General features: G+C 46.3%; 1 protein-coding gene across 2 annotated transcripts in view; it reads left to right on the top strand.

Moving 5' to 3' along the window:
- Positions 1–25,146, top strand: part of LOC100649165 (rho GTPase-activating protein 20) — a 182,380-nt gene that overhangs the window by 36,357 nt on the left and 120,877 nt on the right. For both annotated transcript variants that reach the window (XM_020868544.2, XM_020868543.2), the window contains exons 2-5: positions 3,974–4,163; positions 4,335–4,519; positions 16,038–16,083; positions 16,736–16,908. In XM_020868544.2, the coding sequence (XP_020724203.2) occupies positions 3,974–4,163; positions 4,335–4,519; positions 16,038–16,083; positions 16,736–16,908 (594 nt within the window). The remainder of the gene's footprint in view (positions 1–3,973; positions 4,164–4,334; positions 4,520–16,037; positions 16,084–16,735; positions 16,909–25,146) is intronic.

The raw sequence follows: 25,146 nt of genomic DNA, 5'->3' as shown, positions 1-25,146 counted from the left end.
TTCAGGTTATATTTATTCCCTTTTTTAAAAAATAAATTTAGTTTTCAATAAACCGTGGTTATCTGTGCAAATTTACATGTCTATGAACGAGAAATAAGTAGAAAGTTTCGCTCGTTAAATGTTAAAAAGGAATGTTCTGCTTTCCATATTTTATATAGCTTCGAATCTTGTTGTTTAAAAACGCGCGTTTAAATTTTCCACGATGGCATAAAAATCCGCGAATGGTATGCGAAATTCGCTAAACTTCTCGCTTTATCGCTATAAAATAAAATAAAAAGGTCGATATTCGTGAACTGCGGATTATCTCTCGCTATTACTAGTCGACGATGACACAATCCGTGCGAATTCTTACGTCACGTTATCGAGCAGGAACTGTATCGCGGAAATTCCAATCGAGTTTAAAGTGGCAATCGTATCATGATTAATGGTTTTTCTATACGTCTTAAGCTGGCAATACCTCTCGTCCGAACGCGGGAGAAATTAATCGGCGCGTTGCATCGACCGGCTCCTCCTGCTCGTGGCCACTCGAAATAGTCCGCTCTCTTCCGCCTCGACAGAATGGCCTGGCTTGTGATCGATGTAACGACGCTCATTGTCCCGTAATGAGTCTGGGAGGGACAGGATGCTCTTGTACGCGTATTTTCAACAGACACACGCACGAATCGATGTATGAAACGTACAGTTCGATAGACGCGAAACTTCTGAATCCCATTAAACGGAGAAACTTTGATCGACTCATATCGATATTTCCCATTTATTACTTTGCAAGTGGCGTTTAGATATTACTACTCTATGCACTAGATACGTAGATATTGTCGTTCGGTTTAAATTATCGGGAACGTTGTATTTCTCGAATGAATTTAGTTTCCATAGGGGCGACAAGATTTTTCGATCGACTCTTCTTTCTTATTGCTGAGAAATAAAATATTTGATACTCGACGATGATTCGGTTCCCATCGGGTAATTTATACTCTAAATCGAAGCGTTTTACGATGATCCATCGGATGGCGTAAAAAATATGTATGAAAATTTGTCAAGCTAATAAATTTAGAGGATGACCTAATATTTCTGAAATTAAACACTCGCAAATACATAGTGGACGTTTAGCAAAATTATGGTAACGAGAGTATCCAGAAAAAGAAAGTGTATTATCATCTTGCAACATCGACGCATCGTTCTTCGAGCACGACAAGTCTCGTCTCATCTCTCTCTCTCTCTCTCGTCCATTGGAACGACTCGCCTTGCGATCGAATACTGATTCGGATTCGATCGTGGACGACTCGTGGGACAGAGAAATATGGTCTATCGGTATTGGTAATGGGTTCAGTAACAGGTTCGACCGCGTTGAACATGACAAAGAGGCGTTTGCTTTTGTGAGTCGTGCTCGTTTAAACGAAGGACGGATGATAAAGCGGAATCCGATTAAGCTTAATGGAGAGGGATTTAATCAAAAGACGGAGAACATGGGGGAGGGGGTAGAGAAGGAGTCGCGGATATTCAGGATGAAGAATGAAAGTTTGCGAGGCAATTAGAGGCAATTTCCGGTCGGCAGGGGCTCGAGTGATTCGCGCGGTGGAAACATTCGCGATCCTCGGTCGTTTTTCTCTCGAACACCGTTCACGAAGCATACGAAGAGACAAAGAAAGAGATGGAATAAGAAGAGAAGAGGAAGGAAGAGAGAAAGAGAGACAGAGGCAGAAGCAGAGGCAGAGGCAGACTGTTTCTGTTTGAACCCTTTGCTCGAACGACTTGTAATTTTGTTGCTGTCCGGTCGGCGAGTGATACATTAAAAAAAGCAGCAGGCTCGATCGTTAGCCTAATATTAACATCCATAAAGTGCAATCGCGTGTAGCGCGAGACGCGCGAGCCCTCGTACGTCTGGTTCGTATCAAATGTTTAATTACAATATAAAGCGGCGAGCAAGCGGTTGCGGTTGCCGGTGCTGCGAGGCATTTACTTTTGGCCGAATAAGGCCGGTTTTAAAAGCCGTTGCAACGGGGGATGCGCGCTGTGTACTCGTATTTCGCGCCAATTTATAATCTTGCTCGCTCCGATGTCTTCGTATCGCGGCGACGGAAAGAGGAGAGAGAAACGTTACGAGGCGAAACACGAAGGCTGCGAGAGAATCGAAAAGAAGCGAAGGTGGAGGGTGGCGAAAACGAAGGAAACGAAGCGGAGGCCGTTCGCGATCGAACGGGTACAAAACGCGAGATGGAAGGGAGAAAACGGAGAGAGACAGACCGGTATAATTACGCAATTTAGATTCGGTTTTACGATTCCGGTTTGACTTTATTAAAAGCGAGAGTGGGCGTATACGCGAATTCGCCCTTTCTCCGATCGAGAGTAATATCGGTACCTTGCCGGTCGTGAAAAAACTTGGTCACAGAGATAACGCGCTTCTCGTTTAAACGAGAAGTTGGTATATACGTCTCGAACGGGCATCGCTCTTATGCCCGCGATGAGCTGATGAGAATCGTCCTGGATATAAAAGGGACTCGTAACGCGAGCCGCGAACGCGTATCTTCGACCATTCCTTTTCTTTAATCGCGTTTTCATCTACCGATCTATTAACCGAGAAAACACGCTCGCGGATGGTCGCAGAACTCACAGATTTTCTTTTTCTCTCGTTTCTCTTTCGCTTCGAGCGTTCTACCGTGGAAGAAGCTCGATCTTATCGCCGGACATTATCCCTGTACGTATCGTCGTTTAAATGTATCATAATTTGCAAAGGAAACGGCTTACGCGATAGAAAGAAACAGTGTGACGACTTTGTGCGTTCGATGATCGTTAAGAACGTAGTTGCGCGTATACTTACACGTAACTTTGCTCGAGCGGAAAGTCGCGAAGAACGTTCGACTTGGACAAAACGAACGCACCGAATTCCTGAACGAGGCGCGCGCGAGCCACGTTACACCGGAAAAAGAATTCGCAATATGATTAACGGTACGCTCGGCGTGGAGCTCATCGACTACCGGATTCTTCCCAATCATACCGATCGTATCGTCGATCCTGGGTGATCGCACGCTCCGCACCGGATCATCCGACTCTGCCCGATTCCCTTGAACCGTCGATTATTCGGTCGAGAAGAAAGAATCCCGTTCGCGTCGCTTGCCCCGCGTCTAGCGATCGCTCTCCTCTTCCAAGCCATTCCGAGAACGACGATTAGAAAAGATCGGCGTCGGGTGTAAGCTTGGCTGTTGTAAACCGAGATTAAATTGCATTGTCCGACCCGTTACTGTGCCAGCGATAATTGCCACGCCGGCGTAAGGTTGCCAACGAGGTCGCGGGTTAAGCACAGTGGGCAACCACGAACTCGTGCAACACATTACAATTTTCGTTTGCCTGGCCCCGACGAATCGATACTCTCGCGGTTACCATCGTCCGGCTATATGGCTCGATTTAAACTTCGATTAAACTTGTTGGCTTTGTTGGAATTCATCGAAGGCGTGGATCGAAGCGAAAACGTATGGGTAGATGGAATATAGTTGTACTTTACAAAGCCACGTGGTTATTACCTACTACCAGACTCTGGCTGCACGATTCTTTGGATTATTGGATATCCGAGTCAATCTGGTAATTTCCTTTCATCGATCACCGAGCTTTTCGTCTCCGCAAAATTCGCGGAATTTCCGACGGTCCATGCGGTTTTGAAACTTGTCTTCCAAGGTTTTCGAGCGCCAAACAGTTTTAACGGTTTTTACTTCTACGCGTACAACGTGTGGAAGGTATTCGGATGTATTCGAACCTCGTCATGAAATTTCCAGTCGATCGATCATCGATCTACGATTTGTATTCTATCGATTTATGGATATCATCGAAACAGATATACGATTGTATCTGTAAATCGCGCGCGTGTCCATTAAATATAAATTACGATACGAGACGCGTAAATCGATAGCGGAAGCTTGGATTCTTGTCGCGACTGTTTATCGTTGCTACACGTTTATCGACCATCTGCCATGTCTGATTGCAGCTACCTGGTGCGTCTCCCGGAGCTATTTCGTCCGTGGTTGCTCCCGTGCTATTGAAGTATCGGGTCTGCAGGCCACGATTGTTGCTCGCTGGCTCCAGAGCAGAGATCGATCCTGCCGCCGATGTTGCTCTGTTGCACGGAGAAGTTTTGCTGATCGAGGACTCCGCGAGACAGTACGATCCGATAGGAGGTGAGTTTCCACCGCTTCGATCCGACTTTATTCGCTGAAAAAGTCGGTTGCTCTCTACGCTATCACCGTTATTGACGCGTACGTCGATACACGAAGCTTCCCGATAGCTGTTACGCTCTAACCGGTGAATCAGTGACGCGATCGTCGGTTTTTTGTTTCTTTGTGTTACAGATACGGACAGACGATACAGAGCTACGGAGAAGCTTCTTCATGCCGAGGAGGAGTACCACGAAGCTCTGTGCAGCGCGAAGGAGCTGTACGCAAGGCCGCTGGCGCGAAACTATCCCGAATTTCACGATGTTATCTTTCAGCCGCTCGCCGATCTCTCGGTGGTCACTTCCGAACATTGTCAAAGGGTGAGTGCAATTTAAAGAATTTTGTATCGAATTTCGTAACGTCCTTGGACAACGATACGCGCCAGTTTTCTACACGGATGGTAGAGCTCTTCTTATCGACCGATTTCTGACCTAATCGCAAGACTGACTGAAGCTCTCGGTTGAGAGATGGCGGCACTCGAATCGAGCCACGTTGTTCAAGTTCGCGCGGCACCTGTTACTTCGACCACGTTGTGCCTTTCTCCTGGCGTGTCGCAATTACGCTTGACTCTTCGATCCGCGCAACCTTTCGCGAAAGGGAATTCCTGACGATGGCGGATGCGACCATTTTTCGCGCTGTATCTCTTCTTTGAATTATTTTTCGTCCCCCCCAAAAAAAAGAAAAAAAAGAAAGAAAAGAGGAAACCCTATGCCTTCGAGCTTCCTTATGGAGGATTTAGATTCCACGTTGCGCACGAACATTTCTTTCTCGTCGTTTTTGCATCTTTTATACTCCAATATCGATTATTCTTTCAACGGTGAAAAACGCTCATAACGTTGCAAGAAGGTGGAAAGAACCTTTTTCTCTGGAAGAAATTTTCTAACAGAGAAATACGATTCGGTCGAAATTGTGCGAAAAAACGCGCGACTGTCGATCTCACGATTGCCTCAGCGTTCGCTCGACACAATATGAATACAGTACGAAAGATCTAGACACTTGCTCGAAATTCCACTGGAACAGCCCTCGTTAGAATTCAATGTCCAGTTAGTTAGCTGCGCAAGCCTGGCGCGTTTCTTATACAACAATGTAAACACCTACCGAGAGTAGCCAGGAGGCAGAACTCACAGCTTACTTCGGTGCGCAGACCAGTCTCTCCGAATCGGTTGTAAGAAAGCGTAGAGAGATGATCGTTGGTCGGGCGGGCAAGGTGTTTTCACTAAAAACACCGTGGAAAATATGGTGGTCAGACAGAGCGGATACTGATAAGGCGATGGTGCCCGGGGCTGGACGAACGTTGGCTACTCTGGATGCAACGGTGGACGTGTTTTCTTAGGGCTGACAATAAAGAGGATGGCTGTCCTTCGGATGTAAACACAAAGCCACGCCGGCGGAGCTGGTTAACGAGTCGGGATGAGCGATGACGGTGGTTAGCATCCTCATAAATATTGACTTTTACAAGAGGCAGCGAGAGTTCGCGAGGATGCAACGGCGTCGTAAAGTGAAAAAGCCTCTCTTCGCGCCGGCGAAAGATCGTTCCGCGGGATTCGAGCGAAACCGACTCGCCGAGGAAACGCCTACCTTCTTTATTCCGCGCGCTGAGACGCCGATGGTCATCGATAACGAAGTTCTGGCGCAAAAACCGTGCAAATATACGCTCCGTTCTCGATGCATCTCGCACCGAGACCGAGACACCGATCTTTTTCGCGCGAAATGATTATTACGATCGACGCGTGGATTAATTATAGCAGACACCTACAGGCTCTCTTTCGAGTTTCTACGTTCGGTCGTTGCGAAACATATTTTCGAGAACGCCTTTGGTTATGGGATATCACTCGATCTGATTCCAACTTGTGCAACATGATCACGTACAGGGTGTCCGAGGAAAAGCGAAAGATACGCGAAGAAACGATACGAGCAATACGCAACGCGAGTGACACGATCGGAAATGAAACGTCTACGATGGGATAGGAATGATGGTTAAACCAGCGAATAGATTTACGTTCGCGGAAACGACATTTTGTCAGTAACCTGTAATTTGTCAGTTTGAACGTTTCCTCTTAGGACACCCTGTATTAATTTTTCCTTTTGCTTTTCGTCGTTGCTGTGAAACAATGCGCGTCGAAGATAATTTTAAATTTACGTTAAATTTACGACAAGACGATTGCTATTTACGGATTTCCTTTTATATTCGCCATTCTCTCTCGGAATGATTCATCCGAGCGATTTGACTCGATCCATCGATGGAATCTGACGCTTTGTCATAGAGTTACACGAAAGGAAAGACGGTGTTTGCGAACGTCAGCCATCCTACGTACGTATACGAAACTGGTCGAGGTTAATCCGAGATCGTCAGGATGACGCAAAACCTCGCGCAGGACCGAAGGTTAATTAATGAAAACGCTTCGAATGGCAGGCAGTTTCTGAAGCGGCGCACGAACCCGGCAGTTCTCTTCCCTGTACCCTTTTTATTCCGGGCTTGTTGTCGCCGGTCGGCTGTTGGCGCGATCTTCGCTGCTACAGAGCAATTTCACTTTGGAAGCACCTTGGGGCCAGAGCGCGGGCAATTAGAAGCAATCGCGCACCTGGAAGGCGAGGGAGACTCGTTCCGTCTTTCTTCCTTTTCCTCGTACACGCTCCCTTCTTCTTTCTCCGTTTTTCTCTCTTCAGAGAGAACGCCAAGGGACTCGACGAACAAGGAGGGACTTATTCTCGTACGTTTATTTGCTCCAAGGATTCTTCGAGTTCTGGTGGCGTCCTGTGGCTAGCGATGGGCGTTCGAATCTCAGCCTCGAGGTTTTTCAACACCACGGAATACGAGGATCACGGAAGAAAAACACCATACGTACATTTCTAACGTCACTTCGTGATTAAACCGACGTGAAATATCTACGAACGAAAAGAATTCGTTAGATACGCAAAGACATCGACAAAGTTTCGTAGAAGCTAAGGGTATAACTGTTAAGACAAACGAATATTTCGACGCGTTCGATGCTGTAATGTTACGACGAAGGATATTTTCAAAATTTCGAAGAGACGAAGAAAACGTTCGTCCATTTCCAAAAGCAAATATCAAGACAACCTAGCGAATCTTGAAATCGCTTGCCCGTTAAAAATAGGAGAAGCGACTTAAGATGCTCTTCCGTGGCTTCGTACGTACATACAGATTCGAAGCGTTTCAAACCTTGTCGCTATCCATCGTGATCCAGCCTCTTCTGGCCGTTTGCTTCCTCGACGAACCTCGGAGGATTCCACGAGAAGTATCGTCCCTAACGACTGATCCCTCGTTCGTCCTCTTCTGTATCGTTTCATCGTCATCCGGAGCAGCGTCTCTCCTTCGGCAATTGAGCGTAGAATTTCGAGAAGGACGGATGTAAAGTCTGGCGCGGTCTTTTTGGTCCAATCCGGCTCTCTTACTCTTTTGCTTTCTTTCTTCTTTCTCCGTTTCTCTGCGACGTTCTCTACTCGCTACGACCGTAAATTACGTTTTTGCGGCAGAGCAACGCGCCACGGTAACCGCGGTCATGGCGGCGGCTCGAGAGTAGCTGCATCGCGATGCGCACGTGCACCTGCGCTCGTTGCCCCGGCCACTGCCAATGCGACAACCAACGCCCTGCTATCTTTTATTTCTACCCTCTTCCCGTATCTCCCGTTCTTCCTTGTTGTTTACGAATCTGCTTGTTTACGGAAGAGCATACAACGATCGATTAATTCCTCGTAATCGTATCGAACGTTGTCTCGCAACCGGCTTTCTCCGTCTCACAAAGCGGAAAGTAATATACGCGAGAAATGAAAAATTGCAGGGCAACTTTGAGAAAATAATCGTCGTGTTTATCTGCGTACGAAACGAGTGGATCGGCACGGTGTATCTCGCAGGATCGATTCTCATTCTCATTAGGAATAAAAAATAAGATTCGGATGAGCGGAGCGAAGACGAGAATCGAAGAAGCGAGGAAGAAAGTGGAGATTTATTTGGTCTACTTCGGTCGTAAGAGTAAAACACGGAATGGAGCAGAAATGAAATTACTCGTGCGTGAATCTGGTGGACATGCGCGATAATAAATGACGGACGAAGATCGTTTTTGGTCATATCGTGCCGATCATCGTTATCCGTGTCCGTATTCGTCGCGGTAATATTCATGCAGCTGCAGGTCAACGTTTTTTTGCGAGAATGTGAAAGCACCGTCCGAAGCCGATGATCTCGCGAATATCGCCTTTCTTGCGACTCGTTCTTTCCAAAAGATTGCGACGAGAGTTCGGTGAATTTTCTGGAACGCGATCGTCCGTCCGGCCTTCGTTCGTCTGTCGCGCGATGCCTTCTTCGACGGAGGAGACCTTGGATCGCTTTAAAATCCGTGCAAACGAAACGTTACGCTTACAACGGCCAAACACCGTTCGTTACCGATCCTCCGTGACCGAATTCCACGATTCTTCGGCTAATTCCTCCACCCATAGATGTTAATCAGACCGTGTAAACGTACTTACAGATTGAGTTTCGGCCAACGATCCTGCTATACTCGCCGATAATCAACGTGCTTGGCTGAAAAGTAAATGTACATGGAGCCGTTTCTTTACGCTCATTGCCGGTCGGCTAATGAGTAAGTAGCAGTTCGAGTCTGCGGTTAACAGTCCTTCTCTAATCTCAAGACGAAGCAGCACGAGCCGGATATTGTTCGTAATCCAGTTTGATGGTTATGGATGTTAATTACACCGTAGATGCCGTAATCGTGCCACGGACGAAGAAGAAAAACACGAGCTGATATGTACATTGTCGGAGAAAAAGGAAAAATTTATCGTTGCAAGTTACGACGAGTCTTCTTCGCATCATCCTGTACCATGGAACCGACGCTCTTATTGAAATTTGACATGTTACGCCAGTACCAGTATTTTGTGATATTAACAAGCTTGGTAACCAAAGAGACGAAACTTTGCAAGAAAATGTTATCCCACGTGACGAGAATACAACTCGCAATTCGCCCGATTACCAATATCGCTCGGCTGGTAAATTATTGCGCGAGATAGCTCTAGTAGAAAATGGAAAAGGTCGCGCGTTGCGGTGGCTCGCGCATTCCGAATGCAAAGGGTGGAAAAGGTGAAACAGACGAGAAGGAAGTTAGAAGAATGCTGGAAAATTAATTAGCCGGTGTGCAATCATCCGGCAGCGTATACATTATCGCAGAGAAATGAAAGAGTTCTCGGATACCGACGCTCGAGTCGAGTTCCTCTTTACCACCTCGCTCATCGACCAATGAAGCAGTCCGTAATAGCGGACGAGCTCTGGCAGACGTAATTTTATTCGCATTAGTGCATCGTTTGGCCATTCTATCGTCCTCTTTCCTTCGTACGCTCTTTTCGTACTGTCTCTTTTCATTTTCCTGACTCGCGGAAAAAGAGGAGACGCGGGTAGAAAGTAGAGCAGCAGCGAGGGGAAAAAATGTGCCGCGCGGCGTACAGCACACGCGGGTTAACGAGAAAAAAAGGAGAGACGATCGTGTCGCAGGAAAGTGGATAAACGTGGTGGTATTTTGTTGGGAAAGTGGACTGCTGGGATAGCGGATCGCCGAGAACGGTTTCGATTTCATCGGCAAGGGTCTCTTATTTTTCTGAGACGGGGGTGGGGCGGACACGGTCCAGTTTAATTCTCGCACGACGCGCCGCGGCAAAGTCCTTTACCTCGATATCCACTTGCGACATTTTTCTAACCGCTTTCCATTCTCAGAATCGTCGAATATTTTGTTCGTCCGTGAGAAAAATACAAATTTATTAGCAACTACGATCTTTCTCCTGGATCTATCCGCATCGTCATTGCATTAATAATCTTTACAGTTATCGTTCTGCGTACATTATATATATATATATGTATTTTATTAAGCCTTAAACGATGGAGATCGAGTGAAAGTTTAAAAAATGTGTCAGAAACGATCCAGCCTACACCGAGTGAGCGTTAATTTCTTGCGAATTCGTATTATCGTATGCGAGAGTCTTGTCAATGTTTCGCTCAGCGAAGAAGAAAGAGAAGTTTGCTCAGAAAGTTTTTCGCTTTACGAAAGAAGTAGCGATCGCTTTGCTAAATAGCAATTCGTCACGAATGTTCAACCAACATGGCAAGTTTAATACGCGCGATTTCAACCTTTCCATCTACGCCTTCCGGGAACTTGTCTTCTCCGACAAAGAAATTCCACGGTCGGATTATGTGTAACGCTCGTCCGTGTGATGACGCGCGAGCTTTTAACGCGAGGATAAGAGGGAAGAAGGAGGGTTCGAACGAGGAATCGAAAGAAAGGACGAGTCGAAGAAATAAAAAGTTTATCGACATGCAGGGGGCTTGATCACCTCTGGGCTTCGCCTTTCGGCAGCGACATTTATTTCCGAGCCAGCTCTCGGGGGCGTCGAGTAGCCGTTGAATGAGAAACGCGATAGTAGCAGGAAATGATAAATACAGGGACGCGGAATTTCGATGGTTTTGATCGTGTTGCTAATGGGACCAGTTCTGCTTATCTCTAAATATCTCTAATTTCTTCTCACCTTCTGTCGAATATCTTTTGTTCGTGTCTTTGGTCCTAAAAAGCTACCCAAATTAATAACGTAGTTTCGCAGATGCAAATTAATCGTTGTCGGTGTATCCGAATTTAAAAACTAAATTCACCCAAGCCAGCCTCTCCTTTTCTTTTTGCCGCGGCGATCCCTTCGACTTTCGCGACGATCGAAAAGACTGGACAGTTATTATAAATTCTGCAGCCGTGTTGCGTGTGCGATGGAAGATGGTTTTCGAAATGGAAATCGAGAGAAAGAATACGAGGACAATGCTCTCGTGTCGTGGTGGTGGGTGCATCAATCAAACCGATACTTCCCGACACCCTAGAAAATCGCAAATCGCTCTCACCGCGGCACGGCTTTTATCTTAGACAGGAGAAAGTGCGTTCCGCGGTGCACGCAGATTTGTTCGTCGTGTGCGCGAACCCAGGACACGTTCCTTCGTAGCCTCCGTTCGTAAAACGGTTTCGCATTCGCGTGTCACGTTGTTTCGTGGTCGCGGATTCAACGTCCGAGACTCGCGCGATGCAAAAGCGTATTGCGTCAAACTTTGGCATTTCAGAAGAATAAGTTCGTTAACGAGTTCCATCGTTAGCTTTTGCCAATCGAACAAACGGTTGGTTTGCGTAACCGAGCCGAGAGAAATTAAGCATCGCGATCCCAGCCACTCGTTAATCGATTGCTCGGAGAATAAAGGTGTGACCAGTGGGAGTTACGATCGTAGTCGGTCCGAATCGACGTTGATCGTGACGGATCGATAAATTTTCATTGGTATCCATGCCGTCCCGTAAGTCGTAATAATCCTCGTTGGAATTCCAGTTGTTCCCTTTTCACGGTGTTACGTATCGTAGTCGAATCGGTATCGCGAGAAGAACGTACGCCGTTCTAACTTGAAATGCAGTTCGCGTATGAAAAAATTGATCTGTGCCAAATAATATATACGTTAAACGTACGTCGGGAATTCGCTTCCGCTTCGATGATTTTATTCCTCCGTTCAACCCATACGTTTCTTTACGACATCGAAACGATGATCGAAGAGGAACATCAAAGGTAATAATAACGTATCTTGGATAACCATCGGTTGAGTGTACGCAGCAGTTAGCAGTAGGAAAGAGAAAGAAGGTTTTTCAAGCGCGAATCTGCTTTCTCTGCACAATCGACGCGCGGTCAACGCTCTCGTTAGCAACGAAGACGAACGTGTATGTAGGAGCCTTGTTAACCCGGCGATAAAAGAATGAAGAGATTTATGCGCTGCCCACGTGGCTAGCTCCGCCTCTGGTTCAGCTTCCTGCAGCCGAAATTGTCGTTCACGTGCCGGTAAGGGAACGATTCACGCGTGTGGATGGGTTCGATCGCGTGAAACGCGTTCCTCGTCGTGATCGTTACGCCAACAAACCGGCCGCGTGACAGAAGTGGAACGTATTCTCGAAAAATCGCGGGTAAAACAGAACAGCTCGTCGTAAATCGTCGGTCTCCGGTTGCTCCTTTTTGCCGGTTTGTCATTAATTTGCGATGATTTGAGAAAACTGGGACAACGCGAAACGAGTTCCACGCGTGGCTCTTTCGAGTCTTCCAACTCGCGTCAGTGTCAATAAACGAAGAGCAACAAAAGCCGAGCCGTTGGAGCATGTGACTCGGAAAAACGCGATCGAGACGAGACTGAAAGAACCACGAGCACGAACGATTTACTCGATCGAAACTAGAGCAGCTTTAAACGTTCTCTCTCTTACACTTTCGTTCGACGGGACGAAATGGCGACGACGCGACGACAAACACGTATCTGACACGTCTCGTTTTAGCGAAGAAGCTGGCGAGCTCGGTTGATCATGAACGTAACGTTAAACAGGATGCAATCGCGTATCGATTATCGAGTATAATCGTAGATCGAGTATGTATAGTTCGCGCGTGCGAACGTTGTCAATGATAAGAAATAAGAATCGTCGCGATAAAGGCAGGTGATGATCAGTGGCGATCTAAAAATTCCGTGTAACCTAATTATAAACCCACGGTGCTTTCGTCGTTCCCCTATATTGATATATCTGGAGGAAAAAACCTGTTTGTGATTTAAATGCAGCGAGGCGTGTAATTATTTAAGAGAGCCGGGGCGAAAATGCGATTCAGTTGTACCGGATGAAAAAGCTGATTTACATAAGCGAAATAGAAAAGCGTATTGACATCGTGGTTGGATGGATGCGACAAGAAGAAGCATGGAGCAGGTATCTTCGTGCCACTCCGCAGGTGCATATCCCGTTTATCGATCTTCAATCTCGGCTCACAGGGTAAAAAATCTTTATAGAGAGACCGTCCGGACGACTATAAAATAATAATGGGTGGTTGAAACGCCCACGCGTAGTCCCTAATAACACGTGGTCTGGCCTGTTTTTTTGGGAACGCCCTCCGGAGTACTCATCCTCGAGAGCTCGTCCTGGATGGATAATGCAGGCCCGAGGGGACGATCGCGGTCGCGCGACGTGTAATTAAAACCGCCTCCAAGAGGATGCGCGTCTCCGCACACGATTCGCCCGAGCGAGACAGCAGAAAGGAGAGAGGGACCAGCGAAAAATTGGACACTCCGCAGACTCTGTAATATTCACCAGGTCCTCGAGATAATCGGTGATCGGCTACGATCGTCTATCGTTGTTCCACGAACCTAGATATCGAGGAATGCCCTCGTCCTCCTCGTCTCTGTCTCGCGACTGCCTGTGCATCGTAATCTGACGCAGTGGTGAACCACGGTAGCCAAGACAACGTCGTTCGACTTTGTTCCCTGTTGTAACGTTGGAAAATAAAGTTGGATGTTGATGGAGAGAGAGAGAGAGAGGTTTAACGAGGAGGTTGCCGGCTATATTTTCTGTTTTTCTTTTTCTTTTTCTTTATTAGTTTCCAAAGCGATTTATAAAGTCTCTCTAGCCGGTAGAGCGCCTCATGAATACGAATAATTTATAATTAATCTAGGATTGGGTTTTCGAGAATAACGCTCGGAAATGAATGGGTCACGGCGTATGCTCGGCCTCGCCGGCGCGTATAATGCGTTGCATAAATGCATGGGCGCATGCACTGCGTGTGCGCTTAACATAGATACGTATCTGACAATAAGAAACACATCGACACGCCGACGCACCGTCACGCCGCGCCGTCGCCGACGTGACAATGCAACCGACAGCCATACGATGCCCCTTACAACCACACGCATCCCTTTTTTCAATTTACTCGGGCGGCAGCCGTCATCCCGCTGACGTTGCACCCTCTGCTCCAATCCCATACGTCCTTATCGAAACTTTAACTTAACGAATGATACCGCGAAAATTCATCCTCCACGTTCGAATACATCGACGTATCGCGCATCGGTACCCGTTCATTTCCAATCTTGTTCGGCGTTCGTTCGTTTATCTCGACGCGGTTTATCACCGATCGTAAGTACCGATCGAAGAGTCCATCAAGATTTTTCCTCGTAACGCGATAACAGCAACCGCGTTCGATCACTCCCTCGAATGACGAGTTCTAAGATTTCGGGAATTAATCGAGAAACGTTTCTAAAAGACCAAGCGATTTCGAACACCCGCGCACGATATAAACGGGCTCGTCACCCCATTTTAGATGCCTTATCGCGTATCTTATGACTCAGCGGGTCATCATCGTAGGCTGCCTTTTTAAGGTACGGATAACAGAAGGTTGACGACCGTTTCTTAAACTGGTAGTCGGACGTTTCTCTCGTTCATTTGCTCCGGAACACGTGCCAGAGATGCACGAAACAACGCGTGGTTACACGCGTATTTATCCACTTGTAATACATACTTCCGAAAATCCGCGATAAACGCGGATAAAGTTGGATAAAGATTTCTCGATCGTTGGACGACGATGGTCTACGCAAAACGTAGCAATTAAAGCGCAAGAAATTGCTCGTTAGCGAAGCTGCGCACAGAGGCCAGCAATTTTATTATGATTACACGGTGTCCATGATAGATACGTATTCGTAGCTCGCAGGCAATTAACCGTGTATCATCGATAATCGCTTGCCCTGGCACGGCCTGATCCGAAAAGAAGTCGAAACTATACGATAAATATTTTTATTCGATGTAACGCCGCTTGGTTGAAATAAGAAATGCAAATACCGTGCCCACGGGTACCACCTGTCCGCCGGCCTTTATTTACGCAACTTTCTCTCGATTTTACGGCCTCGCTGAAATTAACCATTAACGCGCCGATTAACATAAGGTCGATACTGTTGCTGTACAAGCGTCTTGCCACTTTACACGCCGCGCGGACCAGTCGTTTTCCCTTTACCTACTGTAATGGAAACGTAAGTGGATTCTCTCGTGACAATGTTACTCGTTAAAGAGTTAAGTGGGTGTCGGTCGTACCTTTACAAAGTCCTCGCATCTACGCGGTTGATCGGTTCATCGAGCTTCGAGTAGCGAGTCGCCATTGCTAGAAAGTGGTTTCGAAGGAAATATGAAAGTCGAAGCGTTCGTTTAAAAAAGTAGTTTGTCTGCGCGTAAAAGTCAGATTACGGACGTTTACGTATTTTTTTACATTTTTAAATCAATTTAGAAATTTGTCAGAAAAATTTTCTATCGGAAGAAAGTATTTATATTCCGACATCGAGATCGATAGGTATCCGGATATTTTGTTTCTTTCGTATTTCCTTTATTCGAAGAGAATTTCATCCTCGTTTCACTCACGCTGTAACGTAATAATAGAAAGAGCCTTAAGGACTATCGAGCTTATTCGCGTGCTAATCGGGCATAATGCCGCGTTATAATTCAACGAAACAAGTTGGTTTCGAGGACGTGATTTAACCATCGAACCACCGTCCAGACCGAAGTAGTAAATTTGAAAAATGTCTTCACCTTCTCCTCTCTGTATTTTTATTCGATCGTCATTTCCTTCGAAAGATCGTAAAAGCAACGGGTCTCTCGATTCCGTTCGACATCCAATTGCACGTGGTCCGGATACTCGCCTTAATTTTTTGTTCGCCACCTAATTCGTATTTTGCTACGAGAAAGCAACGCCGGTTTCGGTTTTTCTTCTCGGATATCGTTTCTTCGTCGTACGAAAAAGATCAATTGTCCGTTAAGGCTATCGAGCGCAGGATGTAAAGAGGAGTATAAAAAAGTAATCAAATGATCGGTTGAAACTCGCCCGTTGTATAAAACTGGCGTATGGCGCCCCTCGAGCTCCACTCATTCGGGCATTATACATCATGTATTATACATGGTCCCCCGTATCTCTTCCCATCCCTTCCTCCTATCTTGGTCATTGTATTTTAAGAGGCAATTCTACCATGGCTGTTTTGCTTTCTTTCAGATCCGCACAGCGCTGGAGAATTGGGATGGCGGTACCTTCAAATCGGGTGAGTGTACGCTTTCGTCTTTCATCGGATTTTCTTTAGACGCTCGAACCGTAATACGATAGCGAAAGAACGCGAAGATTGCAAAGAAAAATATAAATCGCGATAGGTCGTGGTGTCTTTCACGAGGAAGTCTATGGCGAGACCGAGTCGGATAATGGAGTCGGGGAAAGGACGTAAAAAGGCCGAAGGATTCGATGGTAAATCATTGCCGATGCGCGAGTGTCTGTTCCGTGATGGCGAAGACCCCACCTGACGAAGAACGGTGGAAAAGAGAGAAAAAGATAGGAATCCTCGAACGGAAATAAGTTTCGTAGGGAAGGTAGCGAGATGATGTATCGCTGAATCGAATCATTTCGAAGAAGATTTTGGACGCGAGGTTCTCGTTCACGGTTATTCCATCATCGCGGATAAATTTTGCATGCCTTTCCAGTGTGTCTCGTATAATTAGCTTATTCTTTCTCTCTTTCTCTCACTCATTCTTTTATGTTTCGTATCGTCGATCATCCTCTTAAAATGGGTCAACGAGCCCACGATTTAGTCTCTCTCGGGACGATCGGAACGAGCCGAGAGAGAATTTATCGAATTCGTCAAGCACAGTGGGTATACCGACTTCGATACGGTATCTAATTGCCTCGTTCGGTGTGTCCACCAGGTGACTTATTCCCTGGCTCGTTTTGGAATTCTTACTGGGAATACCTGGAGAGTTACGGCGAGGCCAGGAGGATTCTGGACGAGCTGAGAGCATCCGAGGACCCCCTACTGCACTTTCTTAGTCTTAGGCAAGCCGCGGCCAGGCATTCCCCATCCTCGTTACTTCTTCTACCGGTAAGTTATTAATAGCTACATGAAATAGAGACACGATGTTTGCTTGTAAGCGATCGAATTATCCCGGCGATTAAGTCGAACCAGCTCGAGAGAAACAACACCTCGAGCAAACGTACGAGAATATAGATCCGTTGAAACACACCGATAGGTCGACACGAATATCGATAGGATCCTCGGCTCGAGGATGAAATATACGGTAGTTAGTTAGCTCGACCAGCTACACGGTTTTCACTTTTTAGCACACTAATCTATAAGGCGTTAAAGTATCCGCCGTTTCGTGTTATACGTACACCGACTAGTGGAAATATTTGAACGCTTGAACCATAGAAAACTTTAAACTTTTATCGTCCATACTTTATGCGTTATAAAAAACATTTCGAAATCTCGTTAGCGCTATAATCGCACTCGACTGTCGCCGTCGAGTATATCGATAACGTAGGAAAGAAACCTGACGATACAGAATACGAACGATATTCGTCAAACGATCGAACGAATAAATAAGCAATTCGCGAAAGGCGTGTACAAGTACCGAAGCGGGTACTTTCGCGAGCCACTGTACAGCGTTACGAGCACGTTGCTGATATATGTCGAGAATATCTCAAGCGAATTCTGTCGTGGATACGTGCGTAATTAATCGCGCGCTCGTTAATTTTAATTACGCTCATTCGCGGCGAAAAGGAACCGGCGTTTTTCCAGCCGGAGCGCCTTTGACGAATTACGTCGAGGGCGTTTTCTCGCGTCCGAGAAATCGACCATGGTAATTGACCTTAACGATCTCGAAGCAATAACGAGACCTGCCCCTGTCTTTTTACCGCTTCTCGAAGAACGACGAGAGATCGTCGTCGTGTTCGCTCACAGTGAAAGTCCTATCACGCGGCTGGTGACGCAACGGTGTACAAGAACATCATCTTCGGTTAACCTTTCGAGTTCCTGCCGCGTCTGTAGACAGACGAAGCTGTCGATGTTCCCGATCGGATCACTTACCGATCGACAACAACGTTCACGTACGCGTGTATCATCGTTCCGATAACTTTCATTTCGATGATCGAACACGCGACATCGTGCCGGTTAGGTTTACGCTGTACACCAGCACAGTCGCACCATTCACGAGATCTAAGTTTTGCGTCAGTCGGTTTAGGGATTTTATACGTACGATTTACGCGTATTTGGCGCAACGACCAAAGAAAAAGAAAATATCGTACGTCGAACAAACTTCTTGCCTCTTGACGAGCCGATGTTACATTCCGGAATACGCACTCCTTAATCCACACAATACGCAATTTCGCCGTGTATCGTTAACGTGTCAAAGAGTCTATTGTCAAAAGCAGCTTACGAGCTAATTTAGCGAATTACCAGTGAAAATTGCTCGATCTGAGCCAAATATCCGTACCGAATATACCGACCGAACGAATAACTCTAACTTACCCTATATCAAGGTACGTACATGTATCGCGGGAATAATTACAAGGAAGAATATGGGTTTTAGCCTCGCGGTACGTCGATGGTTTTGTGCGTGAATCGTCTTAAGAAAGATCGAAAGTGACGCGCGTAAGTTAGCCAGCGTCGATGCGGGGCTGATTACAAAATCGAAAAAATGGCAAAGTACCCCGGACGGGGTATCAGTGTGCGGGACCGCGGTATGTGTGAGATGAGCTATGTGACAGCTTATAACGGGTGTAATGATCGGACGCTTCGAACAGCGTCTCTCGGTACGATGGAATCGACCTCGACTTTAACGCCCGTTGAAATATAGACTCGAGGCTTGTAAGTCACGCAGCTACCCGAGTATCTTCGCGTATACCTAATGCTCGTAGCACGACGATCAGGCCTCTCGGTAAATGTGGTTTTGTCGTGAATACTTAACGAGCAACATCGTTTCTCCCTAATATCGCCATTGCCGGTATCGCTCGTTACTTTTGAAATTCGCACCGTCCAGCCAACTTTTCTCCGGTAAAGTAAGTACCCCGATGCTCGGCGACCGCTTGATGGGAGAAAAATTCATTAGATCGCCGACCACGATTCTCAGATATCATCTATCCTATCGTCTGGTTGCGCTAATGTTGATGCGTTCGCATCGATCATTCCGATTTTCCATGCTTTCCCTCGCGCCGGAGTATCCACGTAATTGAAACTTTTCCCCGGAGCATAGCGGATTAATCGCGTTATTCGCTATGAAATTTCACCTGCCCATCGAAGCACCTGTAGCCACCGCGGCTAGTACCCTGCCTACGCTAAATGTCCGGGTAGATTATGCGATGCCTTGTCACACGTGGGTGTCCCTGGCACTCCGGTACTCGTTCGTATCAGCTCCCCGGGCCGCGTCACCTTCGTTCCCGTTTTGCTTTGCTTGCTCGATCCACCGGTTGCAAATCCAAACTTACATTTTGTTCCATCCGTACACGTGTCTTACCGCCTACCGCGTTACAGAAACCACCCTTCGATATCTTACACGCTCTTCTATACCACGAGTTTCTTCCATCGTGAAATCTTTTTCAGCTATTTATAGCTGTAAACCAGATTGTTTCGCGAATTTCGTATAAAGCATTCTATAGGATACGACGTAATACCGTAAATAACGTGCTTGATCGTAAGTACAAGGCGTATATAAAGTGGCAATTCTTATTACCCAAACGAGAAATTACAAAGAGCGGATAAAATATGACCAACTTTTGTCACTTACAACGTTACTCTTACGCATTAAAAAGAAATCGGTAAACTTTTGTCGCATTCTGAGCTATCTGTTCCCTAGCGAGTCGAAGCGAACGAAATTCTAGGCGACGTAGAAAACGCTTCGACTCGCGAATCGAGAGAAAGCTACGCGGTGTTCTTCGCTTGGTACGCACCTGCGTTCGGATATACGCGGCCGAGCAAGCGCTCATTGTTTCTCTCTTCTACCTTGGCGTGTTGCAGAACGACGAGTGATTTACGAGGTGCACTCGTCGTACGCCGGTAATATGTGCTTTGCCCGAAGGGGCAGCGAGATAATTTTGTGAAAGGTGAAGCCTCCCGGACGCGTACAAATACTTTACGATCTAATTGATTCGGTTAGGTATATTGTCTCTTTCTGTCGGAGCTTTCTAAAGATGCGCGCATCTTAGAAATATATAGCCATCACCGTTGTTCGCGCAGACCGTTGCACAAGTCGCGGAAATAGTTAGGAGCATTAAAGCGAGGAATCATCGTGTAGGCAATTAAAAGCGTAAAATACTAACGGTTTCCCCTAGCTAGTGGATTATAGCCGTACGCAACAGACGGAGCGATGCTTCGCGGATGATAAACGATCTTTCGCTCTCATCGATGGTCTCGGCGTAAAATTCTGACGTTAGTCGATGCTTCTCGAACTGTGGAAATATACTCGATGTATTATCGCAGGAAACGAATATGAGCGGCTGCATGATCTCTCTTACGTTGTAAGAATAAAAAGAATCTTTGATTTTTCACTCGAGGATATCTCGAGAATTCTCGAGGATTCTTATCGGTGATAGTTCGAATTGCGCAACAGTCTGAAACGAAGATGGTACTATTGGTTGGATCTTTCATTCCGAGTTAATGGAACCCATTCGAGCTAACAAGGAGATACAAATATTCGATTAATGGAATTACCCCCTTTGCGCGTTCAAACGGGGATTAGGAAGATCGTCGGTTTATCGCGATATTTAATGTAATTTCTTTTTTGTCTTTTTTCCCTTTCTGCCTCTTGAATTATTTAATATTGCCGATAGTTTCGCGGTATAACGACGATACGCTTGGACGATGACAACGATGCTAATATGGTCGATCAGGTAACCGAACGATGATAATTGACAGCCTTGTGCGAAGAGATTTACACAAAGTTGCTTGCACACAGCGCGATGGGAGTAGCAATCTGGCAAGTTGGACGAGCTAGGGTTTTTTTCTCTTCCGTTCAAGCGTGGATGAAAGACGATTTGATGGGCGATAAACGCGATAATATAAGGGACAGTATGGCGGACCGTTTAAAGACGAGCAGACGCGACGCGATACTCGGAAAAACGAGCAAATCGGGCCCGGTTGCGACCGTAGAGAATTTACTTTGCTATAAATTGTGTCACTCGCCGCGACGCGACGCCGGTGTCCGTATGGAAAATAAAACGCCGTCAGGTAAATTAATTAAGCCCGGCGGATCGCCGTCGCGCCGTTTAAAAACCGAGAATCCGAAGAAGCGATTCGTACGGAGTAGGAATTTATGCCATCTTCGAGTCGGATGAAAGAAACAATCCAAGCTGCTCGCGAACTCTTGTTTCATGCAAACGCGGCCGTGTTTGTCTCCTGAATAAGTGCGCATTCCTCTCGGTGCCACGCATGTTCCAACGATTTTGCTCGATGATAATTAAAAAACACAACCCGTAACCTGTTTCCTGAAAGCGTCGAAGCGCGTTCACTCGTGACTTCCTCCGTCAACGACGTACCTGAGTACGTTCCGGCCCAAGGAGACGCTGTTAGACTTCTACGAGTAGAAACTGCGTACGCAGGTACGAGCACGAAGGGACAATGTTTCTCTCGGCGCGCCCTCGACGACGGTCACGTAACGCAAGAAGAAAAGGAAGAACTAGAAGAAGGTTATTAGTGATCGATCCGAGCTTCGACGTCTGGATAACAAATTGTTGCCGGACCAGTTTCTCGAATTCGAAGAATCGTCGCCAAGTTGTAGGAAAAAGATGAGAAGAAGATGGGACGAGATGGAAGACGAGGCAGAGGAAGACCTACAGTGACGCGCACTTGCAAGGTCTCCCCGTTTCAGGCCGCGCATTCCTCTTATTCTTTGGAATTATTATCAAGGTCGGAGCACGGTATCGCTCCTCGGGCTTAACCATAGCCGACAGGGATCTCGCGATGCTTACAATTCGTCGAACCGAACGAATCCGCGAACGATGCGATCAATTGCGTTTCCGGAGATATAAATCGGCCGAGTGCGACCAGCAATTTTCGACGAAAGCACGCACGATGACCTTTACGCGTATCGATAGAGGGTAAACACGGTGCGCAAGTAACTTGGAAAGAAATTGTCTCCGGACGTATCGTGTACGCGGGCGCGTTTCTCCATCGTAGGTGCGTAAATCGCCAGGGAATCTATCAGCGCATTGCTATAAATAATGCAACGAAAGCTATTAGTCATAGCTGGTGATCGTGCAAGAAGCGTCACCGAAGAACGCGGTCTAATCGATTCGCCATAAAATCGCGTCGCGCGATTCGGTAAGATTCGCTGTTAGCGGCGTTGATTTTCTCCGCGAGTAGAAACGCGGATGCTTACGAAGCTTCGAATCGACTCGCATATCGAAGAGATCGGATTGGCCTTAGAAAAGTTAGACGCTAGCGTGGTCTTGACACGTCTATCGATTCGATCGGTTTTTTCACTTTCGTACTTTCCATTTCTTCAGGGGCAAAAAATGATGAAATAGTTAACGGATAATTGAACCGTCCGCTGGGAGAACTGGTCGAGTCTATCGAGCGTGACATCTGTCTTAGAAAAAGCAATAAACATTACTTACATAGGCTTGGCGTGTATGCATAGAGAAGAGCAGCGCATAATCGACGGCATTATTTTCTCGCAAATGGAGTAATTACGCGGTATGCGTCGACCGGATAATAATAACATTATTCGTACGAGGAATAATCACGGGATAGAAGTGGCTCGTGCAACAAGGGACACGTAAGTGTTTCCCTTCGACCGGCCAAGTCGGGCGCGCGTAAATTTTAACGCTAACGATTACCATAAACGCGAAGCCGGCCTAGGACGACCTCGAAAACGTTCGAATAATTGACGGCAATTAGTGGAGAATGGTTATCTGCAATTACCGTTCGGCGAAGAATAATAGACTACGCTAAGGGAGTCGAAACGAATCCCGGGACACGGCGAGACGAAAGTGGCACGAGAAAAAACCGTGTAACGAGCCATTGTCGGTGGAAAAGGCTGATTGGGCAACCTACACGCGTGCACGGAGAATTTTCGCCGGCATTAATTTTACGACGGATAAGTGTGCGCGTATATAGCCACGCCAGTCGAGAGGAATCGGGCATAAACAATTACGATGGACCTTTACGCAACCCCGAATTATTGGAATAATTGCCACGTTCGTGGTAGTTAAACGACGCTTATTGCGCCTTGCTTGCATTCCACTGGTCTCGGGCTTACGGTACGCTGGTAAACCAAGCCCACTGTGCGTTACATTCTATTGACATGCCCGACAACGATTGTACGGTACGTTCTACGCGCCAACTATCCTACGCTCGGTATCTTGGTATTTCTCGGCAAGCGCGAGAATTATGGGCGAAATGGCAGACATTTTGAAAAATTACTGCTGTGCTTGTAGATGGCAATTTATAAGGGAAAAGTTATTTATTATATATACGTATATGTATTATCCTTAAAAAACTGCTATCTTTCAAACGGAGTCGTTACATTTTCAGCAGTGACTTTGCATTGCGAAAAACGTTTAATATCTACTTGTTGACTCTAACGATGTTTTTATCTAAAAAGTTAGCGAAACGAAAGTAAAAGTAAAAGTGGAAACGTATTTTGATCTTGTAACGTACAAATGCTCCGACTATTTTTATTTTTCTTTTATCGAAACGAGGAACGCTAGAGAGCAGCGAGGGATGGAAAAATCAGACAAGAAATGTATACTTTTCGTTATAGAAGAATCGTTAGAAACGTTGTTGGCAATATTTCCGCGAGTATCGGAGAGGATAAATCGTCGATAATCGCCGGTGATAAGCTGCAATTCTCCGACTTATCCGTGTATCTTGATTGGTCGGCTTTCCCCTTGAGGGACGTGAGCCCGTCCGCGCATCCCTTGCACGGAAATTTATCGACGATTACTTGAAAAGCGATAATGGACGTTCTGCAGGGCGAAGGAAAGTTGCTTTATCGGCTGGCTAACGAAACTAAATCGATCGCGGCTGACGATTATCGTCGCGATGTTAATTTATCGTCGGTGGTTGGACGCGTCGCGAGTCGGCCCAGTGTTTAACCATCGTTTCGTAATTCGAACGACAGTTTAATTATTAATAATTGGACGTCTCTCTGGTCCTGATATTTCCAACTATGATCTTACGATGGAATCATCCTCGATGACTGGACTCGCGTCTATAGGAAAAGAACAATGGGTTGTTTAAGCGATCGTGATTTTTCGAAAGGTTGCTCCTCGCACATACCTGGCGGACAGGTTGATTTCTCGTTAGAATCGAGGCTAATTGCTCCGTTATGCAATGCTCGCGGAGAGAGATCGTTTGATTTATCAATTCTTGCGACACCTTTGTCTTTTGTTGCTCGGGTTTTTGTCGCTGCCGCGTTTCCCATACATCGTCGAATGATTGATTTTAACGAGCTGTCCATTGTTGAAACGAAAATTAACCTTTATCTATGTAATTGCTGCACTATAGATGTATACGGTACATCTGTGCTAATTTCCTTCGAACACCGATCACACGGGAAAATTTATCGCCGATGATTTACCTATCAGTAAGTAGATATTTAGTATCTAGGCTGTGGACGGCCGTTCGTTTGCCAATTTCGTCATCGGAATTAATTAAACATCGGGTTTGCGCAATTCTCGCGTCGTCTATCAAGATCCTATCTACTTTCGAATTTCATTTCCTTCCAGCCTCCGGCGCTTCCGCTCCAACTGGTTAATTAATCGCAATTACGGCCAGTGAAATCGAGCTGTAGTTCGGCCAGTATCGCTTTTACTATAATTCGATGTTTCTCTTTCTTCCTCGCTTGTCTCGACCGACCGGTTAATTGCATTTACGCTGATTTATGTCCGTTTCGCGTTCCACACCTCAATTGTAATTTCTTCTATTCAATTACGATTAGCTTCGCGACCCATCCATCGATTCCGACCAACGTTTTCTTTTCTTCTCCGTGAACGATGTCGATATTAAAAACTATAGCGATCGTATCATCCTTTTCGAGTAATCCTGATTCATCGAGCGATGACGAAGGTTGCTCAACGGGTTCTGCCAACGTTAAGGATCCTCGTTGGCGAATCCTGCGAAGCATTCTGTTTCATTTTTTCAGCCCGTGAACGTATCGCTCCTTCGGCTATTAATTTAACGCTTCGATAACAGAGGTTAAGAAAACCAAAGAGGCCGTAAGAAAGACGTCGAACGTCGAAGGTAAAGATTCCGTTACAGGGCGATACCGTGATAATGGCAATTATTCTCAGTTGTGGCCCCTGCGGGTCGACGTTGCTCGTGGGCGATTACACGGCCCACGAA

The sequence above is a fragment of the Bombus terrestris genome, chromosome 3 (assembly GCF_910591885.1).
Source record: "Bombus terrestris chromosome 3, iyBomTerr1.2, whole genome shotgun sequence".
Classification (NCBI taxonomy): Eukaryota; Metazoa; Arthropoda; class Insecta; order Hymenoptera; family Apidae; genus Bombus; species Bombus terrestris.
Note: the sequence above shows the minus strand (reverse complement) of the source record. Positions and strands in the feature narration are given on the sequence as shown.